The sequence below is a fragment of the Manacus candei genome, unplaced genomic scaffold (genome assembly GCF_025592945.1).
Source record: "Manacus candei isolate 608988 ecotype Guabito, Panama unplaced genomic scaffold, ASM2559294v1 h1tg000043l, whole genome shotgun sequence".
Classification (NCBI taxonomy): Eukaryota; Metazoa; Chordata; class Aves; order Passeriformes; family Pipridae; genus Manacus; species Manacus candei.
In genome coordinates, this window is record NW_026138091.1 from 4,843,401 (window position 1) to 4,864,805 (window position 21,405).

Here is a 21,405-nt window from a genome sequence, read left to right on the forward strand (position 1 = left end):
TAGAGAAGGGATCTGAAACGAAAGTTAACCAAACTTTTTGGCTGTGGAAAAGAATATAAAACTCTCATAAATTTACTTGTCAGCAGCAAAAAGACTCTTCAAGTGTCTTAACCACTGTACAGTTTCATAGTTTTAATACTTCAACTTTTTTTTCCATTTTTCATTGTTGAAGAAATAATTTCACAATCTCAAATCAAAGTCAACACTGCAGTGAGGAGAGCTTTTCTACTTTATTACAAAGAGAAGAAGCCTTTATGTGGTCAGAAAATACAAGATTGATCTTTTTTTTTTCTCTTCCTATGAAACGCTGCTGTTCAAACAGCCAGAGTGAATTGTCTCAGTTCACTTCTTTAAGTCCCATCACATTCACTTGGGTATGGATGTCCTTGGCTGCTGAAAATCTGGCCCTTTAGTGCACAGGGCGACAAAGTAGTCCCCTGACCAGCAGTTCCAGAATGTCCCGTTTTCATATATTGCATCCATGCACACCTCCTAAAAATGAGGTACAGCAGGGCAAACATTTTCCAAAATAGATGTCATATATATAATATATACACATTCGTACATACATACCTTTATTCATGTGATGTCCAAAAATTTAAAAAAAATGTACACATTTATTACAAAATCGTAACAAAGACTGGACAGTGTTTTGCTCATTCTGGAAAGATGAAGCTCAGTAATACACAACTCTGGAAACTAACCAGAGACTGTGGCAATATCGTTCTTCTAAACAGTCAGATATTCTTGCATTAAGCTTGGCGAAAACTGCCTTTCAAAAACAGAAGGGGAAGTAAAATAAAGGAAGCAAACCTTGCTCATCTTTCCAAATGAAATACGAGAAGGATCTTCACATAAAAATGCACAAACAGTTTTTATTACCAATAGTGCTACAATGAACAATGCAAATTTTGTTGTCTAATTTTTTGTCTTTTTTCTTTTTTTTTGTTTTTACATTTTGGAAAACTAAGTGGTAAACTTTTGTCAGTGTACTCGCTTGTCTTTACAGACCCAAGCTTGTCTGCTGGCAAAAAAGAAAACAAAAACAAAAATTCAGACCCTGCTCAAACTAAAGAAAAACAATTACAAATTTAGTTGTTGGGCAGCACATAATTAGTAAGGCAGGACCTCAAATGGTGACCCTTCGCATGAGCCAATTGCCAGATCCTCAAGGAATTAAAACCAGGATGCCTGAGCCACATCAGTTCTGCAGTTATGTTGAGTATTGTGCTGAGACAGCCATACCCCAAGAAAAGGGAAGTCTTTAGAAGGCTTGCTGAGCAGGGTTGTAGTTGAAGGTTGATGGCAGATGAGGCCTTTCTTCTAGTTTGTCATATTCCAGATGGAACTCCTACAGTTAAAAAAAAAGACAAAACCAAATGACATATCATTTACTTGTTGAGACCTGGTCTTTCTACCAGCCATTGAAAAGCACAAATACAGAGGAGATCAAGCACTAACTTATCCTAAGGTAGAAACACATGATTTTGCTATCTTGGATTCCATATTTTAAGTAGAAAAAAGCAGTCAATTATAACTATCCTAAGCCATTATACCTGCAACACGTAGGCTCTCCTATTCTTTTAATGCTGCATGACCCTCAAAACCCTTGTTATGATCTCAAACAATTTTATATATGCACAGACACAAAACACAAATACGCAATTACAGCATGAGCTGAATTATGAACAAAAGCTTCTGTCTTTCCACATATCAGGAGTACAGAGGCTTAGTTTGGATGAACTGAAGTTTAGGAATAGTTTGTGTCATACTACCAGACCAAATGGCCTCAAGCTGTGCCAGGGATGGTTCAGGTTGGATATTGGGAAAGGGATGTTAAGCACTGGAATGGATTGCCCATGGAGGTGGTGGAGTCACCACCCCTAAAGGTGCTCAAGAAACAACTGCATGTGCCATGGTCTAGCTGACATAGTGGTGATCAGTCAAAGGTTGGATTTGATTCAAAGAGGTCTTTTCCAACCTAAATGGTTCTGTAATTCTGTGAAATCGTGAGTTAAACTAGCTAAGTTTCTCCTTTGGGAACACTATCTAAAATGTTATAGACACAAAGTACTGAGACCTACTTAAGCCAGAATTTATCAAAATATTTCACCATGTTTCATACTCATATCTAAGCTCCGGACTCAGCAAACCTGAAGTCTTGTATTTTTCAGATACTTTCAGCAGCGTAATTATGTCTCATCTCTATTTCATTTTCATTCAAGAAATAGGGTAAGCAGAAATTTCAGAACTGCTCTTTAATGGTAGTGCTTGGTAATTCAACAAAAGTTACCTTGGACATGCGCAGTTAATTTATTTTGCCTAAATCGGTGGAGAATCTCAGCAGGATATCATCTCTATCTGCAGAGCAAACTTGCCCCACTATTTTTATATACAGATGAAAATACTGAGAGTAATGACAGATTATTTTAGAACACTCTCTGAAGTGATTAAATAGTATAATATTTCAGTACAAATTAAATTAAGGACCAAGTCAATTCAACAACAGAAATAAAATCTAGAAACTCCAACTCGCAGACAAGGTCCATTTAGCATAAAAAGAACATTCAGCATGGTAGAAAAAGAAAGTGGAGGTAAATGTGAAGCATTCTGTATTCCCTTGAGAATACTGTCCCTAAAACTGGAAAACCATAGCAATATCTATGTAAGGTTACAACCATCTGCACTGAAATGTTGGTTCCCTGCTCTCTACTCCAAAAAGTTTTTAGGGGTTTTTTGTTTGGTTGGGTTTTTTTGGAGTTATTTATTTATTTATTTGGGTGATGGGTTTGGGTTTTTTTAACCTTTTAGGTAATATATACAGAAGTGCATTGCTTTTGGCATTCCTAATTAAAACTGCATGCCACATTGTGTGTGTTCTCTTTTTGTGCAGATACATACATGTGCTGAGACTGAATAGATGCCTGCTCCCTCCTTGGGTCAGAAGCAAGATGAAGGTGTAGAAATCTGTGTATGTATTTTAGCGTCAAAGGCTAGATAGCCTAGATTAGGCTGGGCTAGAATAGGTTGTGTGGATCTTATGGGGCCAACAGGAAGGCTGGAGAGAGACTTTTTGCATGGGCATGTAGGTATAGGAGAAAGGGGAATGGCATTAAGATCAAGAATGGTAGGATTTAGATTAGCTATTAGGAATAAATTCTTTACTGTAAAGGTGGTGAGGCACTAGAACAGGTTGTTCATACAGGTTGTGGACGTCCCATCCCTGGAAGTGTTCAAAGCCAGGTTGGATGAGGCTCTGAGTAACCTGGTCTAGTGGAAAGTGTCCCTGCCCACAGCAGAGGGGTTGGAACTTTAAGGTCCCTTCCAATCCAAACTATTCTGTGATTCTATGATCTTCAGTAATTCTGCAGCCATTTTATAATAGAAAAGATACTACTCAAGCTTTCTCTCCCATTCACAGTTGTCAAAGTTTCTATCTTGCACATAATCATGGAAAGGCCTACAGATTACTATCAATCTATGGTCAGCTTCAATCAGATAACTGAACCTCCACAAGCTCTGTCTGAAATGCCTTCAAAATTACCCATGCAAAACTGCTAATGAGACTAGTAAGATATAGTAAGTATCAGTATCCTAAAGAAGGGTTTTCCAAATCCAAAGCTGTTGTGAGCCTCTATTGGCAGTGGTAGCTGCAAGCAAGGTGGGTGTGGAATAAATGCTCAGTAGCTTGAGCAATCCTTTGTCCCACAGATTGATGTCCCTCATTCAGAAGGAGGAGTATGATTCCCTACCAAATTTTCTTTAGAAGCATGTGAGTTCACACTTCAAACTGTCATCGATTGCTAAAATAAACAGGCTTAAAACACCCTTTTTGATTTGCACTGCAGTATCAGCAATTCTCAAATTCAATATTCAGCAGTGTGTAAGAACACCTAAAGTTTTATTTGACAAAACAAAAAAGAGAACTCATTGACCGAGAATTTTTGAAAACTAAAAGGCAATTATTTATTACATATAGGAAAATACTTTTATTACAGGTATACTTTATGGTTTTGTTTTTGCCACTGTCGTTCAGGATGTCAACAGCAGATACGTTTTAATATAAACAGATACAAACAAAACGTAAAAAAAATCCATTTATCCATTGATAAATGCGTTAAATTGTTTTATTTTCCACACAGAGGTAATTATTAAAACTTAGATAGTGTTTATTAACCAGGAATAATAAATACTAAATGTGTGTGAAAACTTATAGCACACGTGTGACACTAAATAAATTGTTCTATGCAAAGAAAATAACCACCTCTCACATCATCCTAGGAACTTGCTTTGATGGTAAAGTTACATCAGCCCGCACATGTACAAACAGGATACTTAAGACAGAAGAGGATTGCTTAGAATGATCTTAAGCATTAATAGAGTACAACAAAACAAAAAAGTTAGCAGAATAGGTAGTGTCCCTGAGGATAAATATTCTGGACTGTGTAAATCCATCAGAGCAGAGGGTAGAAATCTCACAGCTAGCTCAAGAATTCCAAATGCAACTTAAAAGTAGCATTTATACTGACTTAAAGATGGATGCAAAGACTCTAATTAAAATTAGGGGCTGAACTGAAATGCTATGGCACATCTCTATTAGAATAAGAAATTAATTTTCTAGTAATTATGAAACTACTTCAATTAATATTGATCTTAAGAGGATAAGGAGTAATTTAACATAGACAGCAACCCTGACAAGTAAATAAACACTTGCAAATCTAACTTTCTGAACTTTCTGTCCCATAAAGATTCCATGTTCTGTAACTATAAAATCAAAGTAAAAAGGTCTTATAATTTTGCTCCTTAAACAGATCAAGTCTCCTTACTGAAAAGCAAGAAGGAGAAACTCTAGATAGCTTACTTCAGACAACTTAAATCAGGATTTCAGTAAATGTGCAATTGTCGAAAGCACTTCTGGTGTCATACCTACTTCCCTTCTCATATCTCCTCAACAGCAGCAAACTATAGCCACAACCTAAGTGAAAAAATCAGTGTCTTTAACCTCAGTGCCCATGTGCCCTAGGATGTTTCCATGTGCCCTAGGATGAAAACCATATACAGACATATCTATAATCAGATTCTCCTGCATTTTAGTTTGCATTTAAGGTGAATTTGAAGTTTATTGTCATTTATTTTTTCTTCACTATTTAATACCAATATGTCAAAACAGAATCCATTTGATTTTATTTCCTAACAGTTTAGGAATTCTTATTACTCAGCTACTTTACTGCATTTCCTTCTTCAGTTTATTATCGACTAGGTATATAAAAATAGAGCCTATAGTTTAATAAAAAAGATAAATATATTTGATGTTTTCTTGAAAGAATTCGTTCGTCCTTCTTTACTTTTGTTAAATCAATGTAGGACACTATCAAAAAATCTATTAAATCATGAGTGGGTTATGATTTTACAAACTTAGTCCTACAATTTAGTCACATTATCTAAACGGCTGTATTTCACTGTATCTATCATACTGCACCGTAATTTAAAATGGGGACAATAAATACATAAGCTCATAATGCAGGTCTGCAAATGTCTGCAAGCAATGTCTGCCAAGTACAATACATTAGAAAATGTGCTGCCCTATATTTGAGCATATACACTGGAACAACAGACAAATTTATAAAGCACCTTGAAAAACAATTGAACATGCACAAAAAAGAGACAGAATTTACCAGAAATTATTCCTGTCTGACTGCTTCAAAGGACTAATGGAACTCCTAAGCAGTAAGTACTATGGTGGACTTCTAAGGAACCGATATTCCCAGCCTTCACTAATAACAGTTACAGTAAGAGACTGCAATTTATCATAATTCTTTTTTTCTTCTCCAGCTCCTTATAGGTTTCACTTCCTGAAACATTTATTAATTACTCCTGTGTTTGTTAGAAAAAAATTACTTAGCCATACTTTTCTTTGTATTCAAAGCAACACAGTTATTAAATACTGCTGTTCTCGTTATGGTAATCTACATTAGTCTTCTTCAAATTCCAGAAATTAATACCAGAGGTAACAAAATTACCACTGAACGTTAATATCACACTTGACGTACATCTAAGTTCTTATTTATTTATCACAGATGGAAATGTCACAGAATTACTTCTAGTATGCAATTCCTTTTCCATGTAACAAAACCCCACAATTTTCCCAAAATCATTCTCTGCCTTCCTGTGATCAATACTCAATCTGTCTGCTGTATTTTGCACATAATCACGTGCAAAACAAATCAAAGTTAAATAAAAATTTCAAAATAATATTCCAGTTCAAATTTTTACATTAAGGAATATGCCAGCCTAAAAGAAAAGACATTATTGCATCCTATGGACATTGGGGGTGGAATAAATAAAATAATCATGTTCCTTGTTAAATTACCACTGCAGGTGCAAAATTTTAGAAAATTCTCTCTCTGCCTTACTAGCTATCAACAGCTTCTTGATGTCGGGGGAATTATTTTCAGCATGCAAATAAAGAGAAGAGAAACTATGTAGACCTTGGGGAAAACCATTCATAGAACAGCAGTGATTCCCATCTCTCTTTCAGCACAGTGTCTCCAGGAATGCTAAAAGAAGGATGTAGTGTGCATCACTTAAGGACTGGATGCTGAGATTCAGCACAGCACTCGGGATTCCAAATAGAGACAATACTATCTTCAAAAGTAATGCTAAAGCATCAAGTAGCAGATTTATACATTTAGAACAGGCAGGAAAAGAACAGACACTGAAAAGGTTACTTTTCTTATACAATGGGCACCACTTCCTCCTAGTAAAAGAAATGTTGTGTTTCCATGCAGGCTAAAAACGCAATTCCATTGATATATGAACCTACATGAGGCTCTTAATGCTCATAAATAAGTGGAATATATTCAGGTGACTCCAAAAAAGAAAGCTATCCTTTCAAAAGGTAATTACTTCCCCTCTGATGATCTTATGTAATAATAAAATAGCTTTAAATAGCATCTTGGGGAACCTAAGGAAGTATACCAAGCATCAAATAACAATTTGAGTAGAAACAAAAACTTTCATTTTGTTCGTGTTTTCGTTTGAGGGGAGTGATGCTTTTGCTTAAAAGTTTTGGAATTACCTTGCACTTAAAAAAAACATACAGCTAGGGCTTGCCATTAAAATCTTCAGTTACAAAGGTTTTCTTATGGCAGCAGAAAGGCAGAAGAGACAAGGAGTCACACATGCAATTGGACTGAAGAACCTCCCATATCCTTTAGAGCAACTAAAAATGTTGATTTCTGAGGGGAGCTTGCACAAACTAAACAAATTTGGGGGGGGGGGGAGAGAAAAAAATTGAATTATATCTAGTTAATGTCAAGATGATGGCAAATACACAGAGAGAAGAACACTCAACTTTATTCTCTTTAAAACAGATGTTTAAAAACACATCAACACATATATGTAACTATTTAAAGCAATGTTTCATAATCTCCAAGTGTATAAATACAACTTGTTCACAGCTTTTCAGCAAACAATTCATAAGTTATGCTGCAGGTGAAAAGATTTCTGATTTTATGAAATACCTAAGCATGTGGAACCACAGAATATAGTTCCAACATGCTGGAATTACATCTGTTGAGTTGGTCTGATCTGATCTGTTAGATGTGATACTGTACCTACAGATGGTCTGACACAGAACATTACTGAGAATATTCATGGACAGAATGGGATAAATAGATTATGAGAGCTGGGAATGGAAAAAGCTGTAGCTTTCTGATTTTTTTAATGCTTTGGTCTACAATATAGAAAACAAGCATCATGAAAATATGCCTCCCCCTTAAAAGAAGTTATTATTTCAAAGAACTCTGATGTTAGACAACAGCATGGACGTCCTGAAGTATGGTCAAGGAGAGACAGCACCCAAAAACAAAAAAAAACGTTTCCCACACCTGTTCTACATCCATTATTAATTCCAAAGTAAGGTGTGGTAGCATCCTATTTAAATTTCCAAAGCAATAATAAAGTGTTCATAAGCACAATTTTTAAAATGCCAAATAATGCTTTCCATTCTATAACTGTGTACATGGAAAAAGCTTTCAATTGTAACAAAACTCATAAGAGAGGTTCTATGTCCTTCTACCTCCCAAAGAAAACTGGAAAAAAAAGAGAGACAGCTTCTTATTTTGCACAAGCAAGCCAGTGTTTTAGGCAACCTTTATTCCCTCACACATCAGATATTAGGATCATGAACAACAGGAAGTTAAAAAGTTTGAGATTTTTGTGGAGAAAGTTGTGTTTTGTCTTTCTAAAAATACATGGTTGACAGATTTAAAACATCTGCACAAGGGAAAAGAGATACCTTAGCTACTTTCCTCCAGTTAAGACAGTCAAAGAAGTAATATGTTCCCCTCTCGTACGTATTGGTTTTCATTGTTGGCTCCATGCCCGGTGCCCTGGTGATCCATACTCGTTCTTCTTTGTGGTATCTCCAATCTCGGTTAAATCTTTCATTTTCAATAGGAAGGAAAAATAATTTTTAGTGTTAGTTATCTGAAATTGACATAATAAACTAATTTTAAAGGTTTCAATCAATATTGTGCATTGCATTCAAATCCAATACAAGATTTCTATGACGTTGTTATTATACCTGTGATTTCATACCTCTTCCATAAAATTATTACACCTCAAACTAAACACATATGAAACTTTAAGAAGTCTGATAGTTTCAAACAACAAACTCTTTTTAGGAGTATCTACTGGTTTTTGTTTTGCTGAAGATAGGTAAGTTACACATTTAATAATGATTGGCACTTGCCATTTTTTCACAGTGCTTCATAATGCAAAATACATGGGACAGGCTTTTGATTTCCACTATCTGAATGAAAAAAACCCATATGAAAACAAGGTCGGAGGAGGTATTTTAAAAAAAAGGTTTCCAGTTCAAGATGACTAAGCTTCTTTCTTTCAATGTCTAACTTGTTGGGGTGTGATTTTTTTTTTTTTTTTTTTTTTTTTTACATCTACTACTTCATTACTGCAATAGATTAACTCATATAAGACTGACAAAATAGTTTGAACGTACAGCTCTACTGCTGCTAATAGCTGTAATACATCTCCTCCATTCATGTAATAGAGATAAAACAGGAGATCTTCTCCATATCGGCCAAGTTTTATTGCAGCCAGCTGCAAAAGATTGAAGAAAATGAGGATGAAAAATCACAATAGATAAATGTTTTAAAACATACTATCCCACTTAAATAACACAAGGATACATCCAGAATGTGCTTCCATCCTAAGTGTGTTGAAAATGATACTCTAATATAACAAGAGTAATAATTACTAAAACAATCAATTTTTCTTCACTTTTAGTTAACCTTTCCAACTTAAAGGATACAACAGAAAAATAAACAGATGTAACAAATCAGCAAGACAGAATTTTCTCCCTGTATGTGTGTATCCTCACCTACTTATTTTGTTTGAAAAAACCCAACAGAACAACTTCTGCATGTATTTGCTCACTTCACACTCTATTAAGCAATATTACTAAAACTTCTTTCACTATTTTTCAATGATCCCTCTTAGGGAACCACAACAGTTGAAAGAAAATATATATCAAAAAATCCCTATTCATGTAGATACAGAATGAACAGATAAATGTGAGAACCACAATTTTGAACTCATCTCAAGAAGAAATATCTCCATTTAATTAATTTGGCATTTGAATAACACTGTAAGAATCCTAACCTTCGGGAGAAGGGCAAACTCTTAAAAACATACTGTGCTCTTTTGCTATTCTTTTGCATGCCCATTCTCTTTTTGTAAGGTATAATGGGTGCTTGATGTGTCCAATCAGCCTGTTAACACACCACTGCTCCTAGAAAGACTGAGGAGATCCATAAAATGCACTGATTTCAAACATTACCTCTCTGAAAGAAAATTTAGAAAATTTCTGGTAATAAAGTAACAAAAAATGCACACATACACACACATAGACACATGTACTCACCTTATCCCTAATGTGAATGTTAGTTAAGTATTCAGATGGAACATGGAAGTCTAAAAAAGAATCGGAATTGATGCAACTATTAAGACATGTAAATGAATGTAGTTTGCAAATATTAATTCTGATTTAAATAGTTATTTCTCTCTTACCTATGTCTTGAGGTCGACAAGGTGATGATGCCCAGGGGGATGCAAATTTGGGATAAAGATTTCTGAAGAAAAAGAAAAGCATAAATTTATAAAAATTAAACCCCAAAACAACCAACTTAAAAAAAAAAAAAGGCTCCATAAACAACCCTGAAAACCTAAAAACTATCACACAACCAAATCACTAGCTGGGGTGAGAAAAAAAGGAGGAAAATTTCCTAAAACAGTTATATTTATTAATTTTCTTTTTAATATTCAGAGTAAGGTTGCATTTAAACTGCCATGGGAAACTACAGGGTCAAGATTTCCTTTATCTTTCCTTCTTAGGAAACTTAAGTGTCAGAGATCCCTTTTTCAGGTATCCAATATTATACAGGGTTTCAATTTGACTAGGAGCAGCTGTCACAAGCCTGGTGTGTTCTGATTTATTAGCCTATGGTTTCAAAGGGGAGGAGAAGCTCATATTGGAAGGTTGTTTTTTTAAAACTAACCAGTAAAGATTTTACTCTTCTTCTGAACAGGAATTAGAGAGTTAATTTAAACCACTAGAAATACACACAGAATTCTTAAATTTTGTTTCCAAAAGCACACTTATTTTGTTGTGTTTCCAAGTCAGACAGGTATTTTTTACCATCATAAGTACCTCACAGGGCAGAAAAATTTGTCTTTTCATATGTGAACTGTTTTTAGTTTTTCAAACAACAATTCACAGAGCAAAGAACGTTTAACATAAGGCAAGATGGCAGGCCAGACACGGAGGACTGCATGGGCTGTTTGCAAAGCTTTTCTGTAGCACAAAGTAAAACCAACTTATAATACAGAACTGTCTGGATTAAACATTAACTCTATGCTCTCCATTCAAGAACCTAAATATGCTATACAGTAATTAGATATTAAGAATGTTAAAAATCCAGCTATTTACAGCACAGTTGCTAAAAAATAAAGAACTATTTCTCCTGTGCTTTATATCCACATTCATTAAGTTTCCATGATTATATGCAGCTCCATATAAATTTGTGAAAGATGGAAACTGGGCACGTATGGTGTCTGGTCTTTGTTTTTTTAATACAGTATGTGCAAACCTTAAAATACGTATATTACTCTGTCTATAAGGCTAATGCTATGTAAATCTCTGCTGGAATACAATGGTGTGAGACTGTCAGCTGAAAGTCAGAGCACCAGAAATTAAATTTCTCTCACAATTACAGTTCCTAGAAGACACCAGTCTTGTTCAAACTGCACTAAGTTCCTTCTGTAACTAGTGGAGAAAGAGAGGCACCCTGGGTTGGTTGGTTATTCATCTCACCTGTCTTATGCACTTCTCTTACCATTAGTGCAGTCACTAACTGCTTTTCTCCCCACTGCCTCTATAGCAAACCTAGATGACTAAACTAGTTCACCTAGGTGAACTGACTAACTAGAAGTTAACTATAAAACTACATTTTCATTTACATTTATCTTCTGTGCAGTGTAACACTGCACGTGCTCTGTTCATTATTACACTAAATCAAATTTATCCCCTGGATTGCTGAGAATTAAGTGTAGATATCCCCAGGATATATTAATATTTGAAAAGTAATGTATACATGACATTTATAAACAATATGCTGTCAATTCCTTGAAGAAAGTCCTAAAGAAGTTAGGAGAATAAGCAAAGCCATTAGGTTTATAGAAAGCTTGCATAACAGGATTTCAGCATGCCTTGAAGCACAATTCTCTTCTTTACAAAAATTTTATTTTACCATCATTACATTTTCAAATTTTATTTGGCAAAATACCTTGTGGGTTTGATAGTCAAGTGAGCTAAGTGAATGTACTATGAATGACAGCATAACAAAACCAAAACTGAAGGCAGTATTAAAAACCAGAAACTTACTCAGGAGAGTTCAGATTGAGACCTAGTGTTGTTAAATCACTTCCTAATGCAAGATGTACCATTCCTGGATCTGTTTCTGCTGCCCTGATGAATGTTAACAAGCCAATCATTCCAAACTGGTCCGTCACCATCCCTTGAGGAATGTTGGTAACCCGACCTGGGCAAGAAGAACAAATTAATTTTCTCCTTTTAAGAAGTGGAGAAATCGACAAGGGGATCTAAAAGACTGTCAAAACTTTTAAAGCAGAAAAAGTGGAATGACACGTACCATCAGGTAACACCTGGATCCCTTTTTTCTGCTGGTTGTTGTTTTGCGTAGTTGAACTTTTATCTCCAGGAAACTTGGGCCCATCTGTGCTGGATGATGTTTTGCCTGATGTACTCAAATTCTATTAAAAATAATTTGCAGAGTTGGTATGATGAAAACAAACCAAAATGCAAAACCTCACAGATCATATCTTTCAGTCAAGCACTCTAAGCCAGTACCTCAGGTCACTCTAATAAATGGCTCCAAGCTGAAGCTCTTGAGTTCTGCTGACAAACCTTATGTAGTGTTTAGCACTTCCTAAAGCATACCCACCATACAGTAAGTGCTATTAACAGGTTAAGAGTTTGCAGCTTAAAAGGATAAGGAAGTATTTTACACCTGATTTGGGTCTCCCAAGTGCCTGTGACTAGAGTTTCTTTTGGACTCACCCACATCGTGTACTTTTCCCCCCAGTCTTCCTTCATAACACTCCATGACATAGCAACAGATAATAAGCCAATTTCAGGTGCAAGCAACATACAGTAAGCATATTTGCAACTATCAGGAAAGACATGTAAACACTGTGTCTGGCAAGAAAACTGACTGTGCTCTAGGTACTCAAATGCTGACAAAAGAATCTGCCATATCCATTATTTCTCACTCTTTATTAATCTTTAGAACAAGTTTACAGTCACACAATCGCATTTACTCCCTCTCTCCTTACTGTACTCAATGCTAACTGTATCAGAACATCTTCCTCACAACAAAATTGGCCACAACATTTGGGGCCCGGGCTTCTTACTGCCCCTTTTTTTGAACAGTTGCATTTTTTAGTTCTCACATGAGTTATTAGTCACGTCTACTATTTATTCATCAGTATTTATGCCACCCTCATTAACACATTTTTTGAAATTAGAATGAAACAATCAGAAACTAGAACATTTTGTCAAAAACTGTGGAAAAACTGTCCTCTGTCATCCACATTTTGTTCATGTTTCATTTACAATAAAATAGCAATTTTTATTACAAATCTTTCAAACAATGAAGAAAAGCCCATAATTTTAAGAACTAAGCTACACACCTAACTCATTATAATTATACCATTACTTAAGATACAATATATCCCACTAGTCTACAATATAGCCATGAATGATCTCTATTAAAAGAGCTTGTTCCCTTTGATTTCACATCTGCATATAAGAATTTTACCTTGAATTGATATTGTACCACCTAACTTGCAAAAGATTTGACAAATTTGAAGAAAGAAGTTATAATGTGTAAATTACTACTACTGATGAGAGGCATCAACAGCAAAAAATGAGCTGCAACTGACAGAAAAAGAAATTATGAATTGCAAACTTGAGAAATATATACCAATTCTCAAAAATAAATTTTGAGGTGTCCAAGCAGGGTCACAGTGACTGTTTGGACAAAAAAGCTTCCTGAGAAATTCCATGCTGCTTATGCTAAATCTCTCACCAATTTAGAGAGGCAAATTTGAAAATCCTGTATTACAGATATAGTCACTACCCATTTTAAGATATAATCATCAAAAGAAGTATGAAGACTAAAACAGAGAAGATTAAGAGTTTACTTACAGATTTATTGTCATCATTACTTGATGTTGGGTCTTTGTAGCTGGAGCCTGGTAATGCTGGAAAATCTTCATTGTGTATTGAAAAGTCCTGGGACTGCTCACTTGCTGGTTTTGTTACCATTCCAACTATCATCAAAATGCAAGCAGGAATAACATTAAACAACCACTAAGTAAAGACTTCTGCTGCTGATCTGTCCATTTTCACTATGCTCAAGCTGTAAAGCGATGACTTTTAAAAAACCAGGTAAAGCAAAACAAAGCATATTCATTCAAAACATCCTCACACATTAGACTAAAGCCTTTTATTCAAGTGTGAGCTGAGAAACACTATGGGTTAAATTCAAATACATCCACTGCCACCTTGTTTTGCACATCTAAATAATCAAATAATCTTTACAGGCATTATTAAAGCTGTAGTCAGGTAAATCCACTGATGAAGGATGTACTCTTTTAAGAGTATAATATGTTTTTCCTACATCCCCTAATTGCATGAAGAATTTTGTAGCATAATCTCTTCAGAAGCATGTATTCTCAAAGTACACCCAGCTAACTTGCAACAGAACATGTCACGAATTAAATACTTGCCTGTGACGTAAGAACAACAACTACTTTCAGCATGAAAACTGAGAACATTTAGCCTGCAACTCTCAGTGCTCTGACCCTAATTTCAAAAGAGCAGGCCAGTCACAATGGAATTTGGATTCTTACTACTGAAAAGCAAAAAGGCAATGTGGTTTGTTTTTTTTCTTCTTTATGCCAGTTCAAACCAAACCAAACCAAGTTCCCACATGATGCACCCAAGAGCAAATAGACTTTTCTAGACACAGAGAAGTAATACAGTGATTTGGTTGCAAAGAACACTGCAACAGAGGAACAGAAAACAGAAGGAAGTCTAGGGCCTATTTTTCAAAGGTTCTTAGTAGATGTATAGGATCTAAAATGGTTCAGCAGATGACTATATATGACTATTTTGAAGTTAGAGGTCAAAGTTCCTTTATTTAAAAAAAAAAGAACAACACTGAGTTAATCTTGTTTCTGCTGTCCAGCCTTTTCATCCAGAGTTATTACAATGTCTTCCACTGGATAAATAAACCAGAAAATGAATTAACTTTAATGAATATTTTTATTCTATCTAAAAGTTATTTGAAGTATAATTTTCCTGAATAACCAAGCATGAAGAAAGTATGTCTCTGCTCCGTTTCAAACCTTCTTTTCTTGTCCACAACCAAAACTGCTCTCCATTTTTGTCTTGGAAGACAGCATCCAGTGCATCTCACATCTCCTTTTCTGGATTGTTTCTACCTCCATATGCATCCCCTGCGTTAAGCAGCTCAAGATAACTCTTCAAACAGAGAACTTTCTTTCGTGGTTCACCATACAGTTGTGCAAACGGCTATGCTAGCACCAAAATGGGGAAATGGTGTAAGCATGAGAGCAATTACAGGGGATTTTTTTATGCTGCAGTGCTGTCGAGCGCTGAACTCCAGATCCATGCTGGAAGTACATCTGGAAGTGGATCTCCCTCCCACCTTCTATCATTTTTTCATATAATGTCTTTTCTTTCAGAGTTGGAACTAGATGACCTTTAAGGTCCCTTCCAAACCAAGCCATTCTATGATTCTACAATGGACAAAATTTCATGCAAGCTGTATTAGGTCTCCACTCTTGGTCTGAGTTTTGAGTGTCTTTGTTTGGGGAAGTGACTTTTCCCTGTGTTTGCACAGGCAAGTTTAACTTGTTTGGTTCTTTCTCACAGTTATCTTACACAGAGGGCCTGGTTATGCCAAATCCATGAGGCTACTTTCTGTTGATAATGTGGTATATATTATCTCCAACCACAGTTTGAGCTATCTCTGAAAAACACCAGCTTTTATAGTTAGAAAACACTAAGTTATTTTTGGTTAAAAATTTGACAAGTATCCTAAAAATAGGTTATAAAAGCAACTTTTCAGAGTAGCTGATGCAACATGCATGACAAAATCTACTAAAGTAGTAACAAAAAAAAAGTTTTGTGCCTCACACTAAGCTTACCTGAATTTTTTCCAAGACCCAATTAATAAGATTTGTATCCACCTAAAGTTTTCTCCTTTTATTGTTTTTAAGTTGTTCAGTAAGAACTATATAAGATACCTACTTGGAATCTGACTGATAATAGTTGATGCTTACAGGTTATTTTTTTTGAAATTTGATGTTTGTCATAAGAGTGACGGTGAACAGTACTGCAGCAAATACTATTAATAAACAGCAAAAATATACTGTATGTTTACCACTGCTGACTTTTTACACAGTAACATCTCTACTATTCAAATACTATTCCTGTAACTTATTACTCAGACATCAACAGCTCTTGCAATTTGAATAAAACCTGTTACCTAAGAAATACCTCGAGCGAGCAGCCTCAGAGTGATCATACCGGACAGACCAAAACACCCAACAATCTCTATTGACAGTAAAACTAGAAAGTATGAATTCTGATACTTACAACGAGAGGTCTCCAATCACTGTAATATTAATTATTTCTTTTTTTAAATGAGTCTTAGGAGCTCACACATCTGGCATTTTTGAAAAGACTACCTATTGTCTTATGAACAGCAAAAACTGAATTAAGCAAATACCTATTTCATTCAAAGAGCTTTCAGTATAGTCTTACCATAGGGTGCCCTTCCAGCTAAAGGGTTTATTAATGGAGTTGGATTGCCACTTCCTTCCCTTCTGTTTCTGTCTGCTAGTGCTGGAAAATCTGAGAGGTCCAGTCCTGTCACATTTTCACTTCCATCTACAATAAAAACAGATATTTTTAATTTGCTTACATACTTTGCTCAAAGACTTCATTATGTGCAAGATAAATGTAGGACATGTCTTCTTTAACTTAGTCTTTTTTCTTGTACTATTATTATCACAAATAACTACAGCCTTTGTGTTACAAGACTTGCCTAAAGAGCACCAAGATGTTTGAGGTTTGCTTTTAAATAATAGCTAGTCAACAGCATTTAGTAACAAGGTCTACTCCTTTTGAATTAAAGATTGCACACGTAAAATACAGGCAGACGATCAAAATTACAGTACTAGGATAGGTGGCCTGTTTTAAATTTGAAGAGCTATCAAGAAGAAATTTGAGAGAATAACCCATATTAGCAGCAGCATCAAAGAGCTCTATTGTCCTTAGACAAATTAAGACAAAGCTGAAGCAGCTGAAGAGCCAATGCAGTGCAAGTTACATGGGAACACTTTTTCATTTGCAGCAGAAAATACTACATGGGTGAGGCCAGAGCTGCAGCTCTACAAAAATGTCACAATGTCCTAGGGAATGCCCAAATCCTTCCACTCTCGTGATGTCACCAGCACCTCAGGTTGCTTCATATATGCAACCACCTACAGAAACATCAGCACACATGAACCTAAGGCATTTCTGCACAAGGATATTTTCCACTCTCTAGTTCATTAAATTCAGGTGAAGAAGTAGTACCCAGAGAAAAATCACAGAGAAAAATCACAACTGAAACAACTGACTGAAAGGAATACATAAGCCAGCTGTTCAAAAGGAGCTTGAGATTTCAAAAAAAAAAAAAATGCTTTTCCACTGGTTTTATGTATCTAATGTTTTCACAGAAAATGGATAAATCTTTTCTTCTCTGATGTCCTTATCAATTCCATGAGCTATTCTGCATTTCTAACCAACGAGGTATAATCTATAACCACGTGAAGTACAGCGAGTATACTACAGAGTACTTTGTCTTCAAAAGTTTTAAAATCCACTGCTATGAAGTAGTAACAATTTGCTAGCGCTGCTCTTGGAGCAGCATTTCTATGGAACAACTGAAAATTATAAGAAAGTTGCACTCCAACAGAACAAAGTTTTTTTCAATGAGACTTATTTAGTAAAAAAAAAATCTCTACTGTAGTTTAAGATCAACATTAAACAGAGTAAACTCACCCGTTCCATTAAAAATGTTACTTGATAAGGAGTTATTCATTCCAAATGCCTGATTTCTGTTCATCCCAAATCCAGACATACTGTGAAAAAAATTTCAGGAAGTCAGACAAAAGGGTATACGTACGTTTTAATTTCCAGTGGAAGGTATTAAGGGGGCAAAAAAACCCCCTAGGACATTTAAATTATTTCAAGCTTAAGTAACCCATATTAGCCTAAACTCAGATTTTAATTATTTTCCTTTATACTTCTGAAAACTCTAAGCAGCAGAGTCAATCAAGTCAACTAGAATGACTTCAAAATAGCTCCGTTTTTTAATAGCCACCATGTCTTAAGATATCTGTCAACCAAGAGGTTATGACAAACACAATCGTTACTCAGTAATTTCATACAGAAAAATGAAGCAGCAGTAAATGCAGTAGTTAAAAGTCAGACTGTAATTCATTCATTTGCAGGTGGGAAGCTGGATCATGAAAGTGATCGAGTTTGTCACGACTCATTCATAATCTGAACGATTAAGGTGTGCAATCACCACCAGATACACACGACATTACTACGAGCATAGCGATAGTCTCTGTCATAAGAGGACACAAGTTGAAGTTTCATACAGTCAGGTAAAAATACCTGAAAACATCTAAATATCATATAGGTCTAGTGTGGTTGGAAAGACAACCCCACAAATAATCTGTTTCATTCCATGAGAGCTGGAGATGTTGAGAAGCTCAAAGGTAGGCCCCCAGCTGAGTAAAATTCTGAATGTCTGCCCTGTGGGGAATCACGAGATTCACTTTTCCCCCGTAACAGGATGAAAGCTGATATTATAGAAATTTCCATTAAAAAAAAAAAGAAAGAAACGCTTTCCTAGTGGAAATCACACCAACTTTTTACACAGTTACAAATCTGAAGCATTTCACTCTAATTTGAAATACCCTTAATTGCTTCATGTTCAAAAACCTAACCTAAAAATTTTTGATGCTCCAACTAAGCAACTATTCAGAAAACACTTCTTGGAAGTCACCTAATTCATGCACCTGACAAGCAAACACCATAAACTTTTTCCCAATAATGATTTCAAAATTTTGCTAAATATATCTATTAGCAATTGGATATTGTACTACTACTATACTTCTGTAGCCTAATAAACTGTAGAATAAGAACCTGTCATTGTTCCAGAGATATTTCCTTTTCAATTTGTAAAAACCGTAGTTTCTTGAAAGTGAGATATACAATGAAACAGTGAAAGATGAGGATTTTAATTCAAATGCTCCTACGGACAGGGATTTCATTATTTTCTCTCAGCTGAATGAAATTTAAACACATAATTTCTATACATGTATCAATATCCAATATTATTGTCCTCTGCATGTAGAGTTTTTAAGTATGTTACTACTTCAACCTTCTGAGACCTCACATTTCAAAAACACTTTAAAATATGATATTATCTTTTAAAATTATCCTCTCCTCTACTTGACACTATACAGGATAGAAAAGGCATAATCTGTGTAATCAGAGGCAAGACACAAAGTCTTCTCAGACTCCAAGAACATAAACTGCTACCACCGAATCGCTAGTGCTGTGATCGTTGAGAAAAGCATCTGTATGCCTATATCAGTGTGAAACTACACAACTAAGTAGCCTGATTAAGATTTAGATAACTGTGACATTAGTTTTTACCTTCCTTTATCTATTTTATAAAATACTATATTGGGTTAGAGATGGCACCTGACTGCATTAGCATGTTTGTGCTCCTCTAAGAGCGACTCCCCTAAGGAGGGGCCTGAAGGGAGAAAAAGGACAAAACAGGGAGCACAGCGATCAATGAGGTCATGGAACAAAGCAGCCAGCCATGCAAAGCTGTGACTACACACATTAAATAATTAGAACTAAGACAGTACTTACAAGTTTATCAGTATGAAGAAAGCATAAACATAGCACCAAAACACAGCTGAAGCCTAATGAACACACGAAGCAGTTTTTGAGATTTATTCTAATGGATAAAAATTACATTTCCTGATTAGCATGTACATGGCTCTACAGGGATGGTCCAACTAAAGAGCCTTACCTGTTCACAGTAAAAGGTTGTCGAGAGGGTTGCTGCTTTGGCATACATATTATGCTTGGAGAGCTTCTGTTGGGGCTGCCTAACCCTGAACTGCTCATGCTGTTTGTCCTGCTGGGAATTCCAATGCCCTGACCAACCTGGGAGTGGTTCATCATATTCCTAGGATTCATAGGCAATATCCCCCTGAAAGAGAAAAACCATCCACAGAGATGAATCTGTACAACAGTATTTGGCTACTCATTTGTATTACTAATGTAGGATGGACTCTGAGCTGTTGCAATTTAATTTGCACTTAGTGACCAAACAGCATGTTTGGATTACTCTCTATAATTAATGCAGTTCTGGATTTCTTCAGAAATACCAGATGACCCTTTACATACTAATCAAGTCCTTGGTCAAGTTTAGATAAATACTTAAATATTATAAATACGAAAAGGTGTTACAACTCCTTTTTTAATGAGAGCTTCAGACCCACTATCTTAATATTCTTACACAGTGTATGGCATCCTATAAAAATTTTAACTGTACATTTACCTGAACAATCAAATAACAACCTCTTACATTCTGAAGCAGAATTTGCCAGCAATTTGTCCTTTATATACAAAAATCAAATAATGTCTTACAGTAAATCCTTACTATTTTACTGTATTATTTCCCTAACACAGGCAGTGGTCCATAAGAAACTACTTTTCTTCTTTTTTATCAGACTGTAAAGTAGGTGAGGCAAAATATGCAGACCATTTAACAAGAGCTCTGCAAAAAGACACAATCGCAGAAATATTGGCTGTCAATAAATACCTGCTCGGAGATGGAGGCGTGTGAAGTGACATTGTTGGTACCCCTGTTGTTGGCGTTACGTGGCTCGGTAACTGAGTGCCTTGTGATAAGCTGCGATTTAACTGAGGGGTATTGTTGCTCATTCCCCTCATTGGAAGGCCTAGTGCACCTATTGAAAAAAAATTCAGAGGGGTGGAGATACAGAGCAATCAGGAACAAAGTCTTCTCCATCAGGTGTAGATGGAAACAATTTATGCTGACAACGTACCAAAAAGTGTAAAGACTGAAGGAAAGTGCAGTGCAAAAACTAAGTCCTTGTTTGCATAGTAGATGTCTAATTATCAAATTCAGCCCCATTTCTCTTTAACTTAGACAGGCTCTTTGAGGAATTTCTGTATTCGAAGTCGCTAACAAAATTTTGTTTCCTTTGAGATGTATACTGTAGATGAAGGGTTGAGTTTTGAGTTTTTTTATGAGACATGAAAACCTACAAATTATCTCATAAAAAGGCAGCATTTTGGGAAAATTAGCAACTGCACTCAAGAAATATGTTAACTGGTATATATATTTGGCCAGTATTTAGAACACCGATTTGTCTTGCTAAAAATTAAGCAAATCTTTAATAAAAAAAAGAAAGTGATTTACTTAACAGTAACATTGTTTTCAGGAAAACGAAAGCAACATTTTAGGCCAATTCTCTCTACAGTTTAAGTTGCTTCTTTATGGCAACAGTACTTCAGTGTCCATGATCAAGTCAAGTTTGACCTTTTGAGAAAAGAAAGCAAGCAGAATTTTAAATGCCCTCTATTTGCATTTAGAAACATAC

General features: G+C 35.5%; 1 protein-coding gene across 6 annotated transcripts in view; it reads right to left on the reverse strand.

Annotated features, from left to right (window-relative positions):
* Positions 1 to 211: 211 nt before the first annotated feature.
* Positions 212 to 21,405, reverse strand: part of CNOT2 (CCR4-NOT transcription complex subunit 2) — an 81,309-nt gene continuing 60,115 nt past the window's right edge. For 5 of the 6 annotated variants that reach the window (XM_051795901.1, XM_051795895.1, XM_051795897.1 and 2 more), the window contains 12 exons: positions 20,601 to 20,748; positions 19,803 to 19,985; positions 17,744 to 17,823; positions 16,460 to 16,585; positions 13,811 to 13,935; positions 12,234 to 12,354; positions 11,966 to 12,122; positions 10,093 to 10,154; positions 9,947 to 9,996; positions 9,023 to 9,123; positions 8,300 to 8,444; positions 212 to 1,351 (listed from right to left, as the gene is read on the reverse strand). In XM_051795901.1, coding sequence (XP_051651861.1) covers positions 1,265 to 1,351; positions 8,300 to 8,444; positions 9,023 to 9,123; positions 9,947 to 9,996; positions 10,093 to 10,154; positions 11,966 to 12,122; positions 12,234 to 12,354; positions 13,811 to 13,935; positions 16,460 to 16,585; positions 17,744 to 17,823; positions 19,803 to 19,985; positions 20,601 to 20,748 — 1,385 coding nt within the window. In that variant the 3' untranslated portion in view covers positions 212 to 1,264. The remainder of the gene's footprint in view (positions 1,352 to 8,299; positions 8,445 to 9,022; positions 9,124 to 9,946; positions 9,997 to 10,092; positions 10,155 to 11,965; positions 12,123 to 12,233; positions 12,355 to 13,810; positions 13,936 to 16,459; positions 16,586 to 17,743; positions 17,824 to 19,802; positions 19,986 to 20,600; positions 20,749 to 21,405) is intronic. The other variant, XM_051795899.1, reaches the window with a different exon arrangement.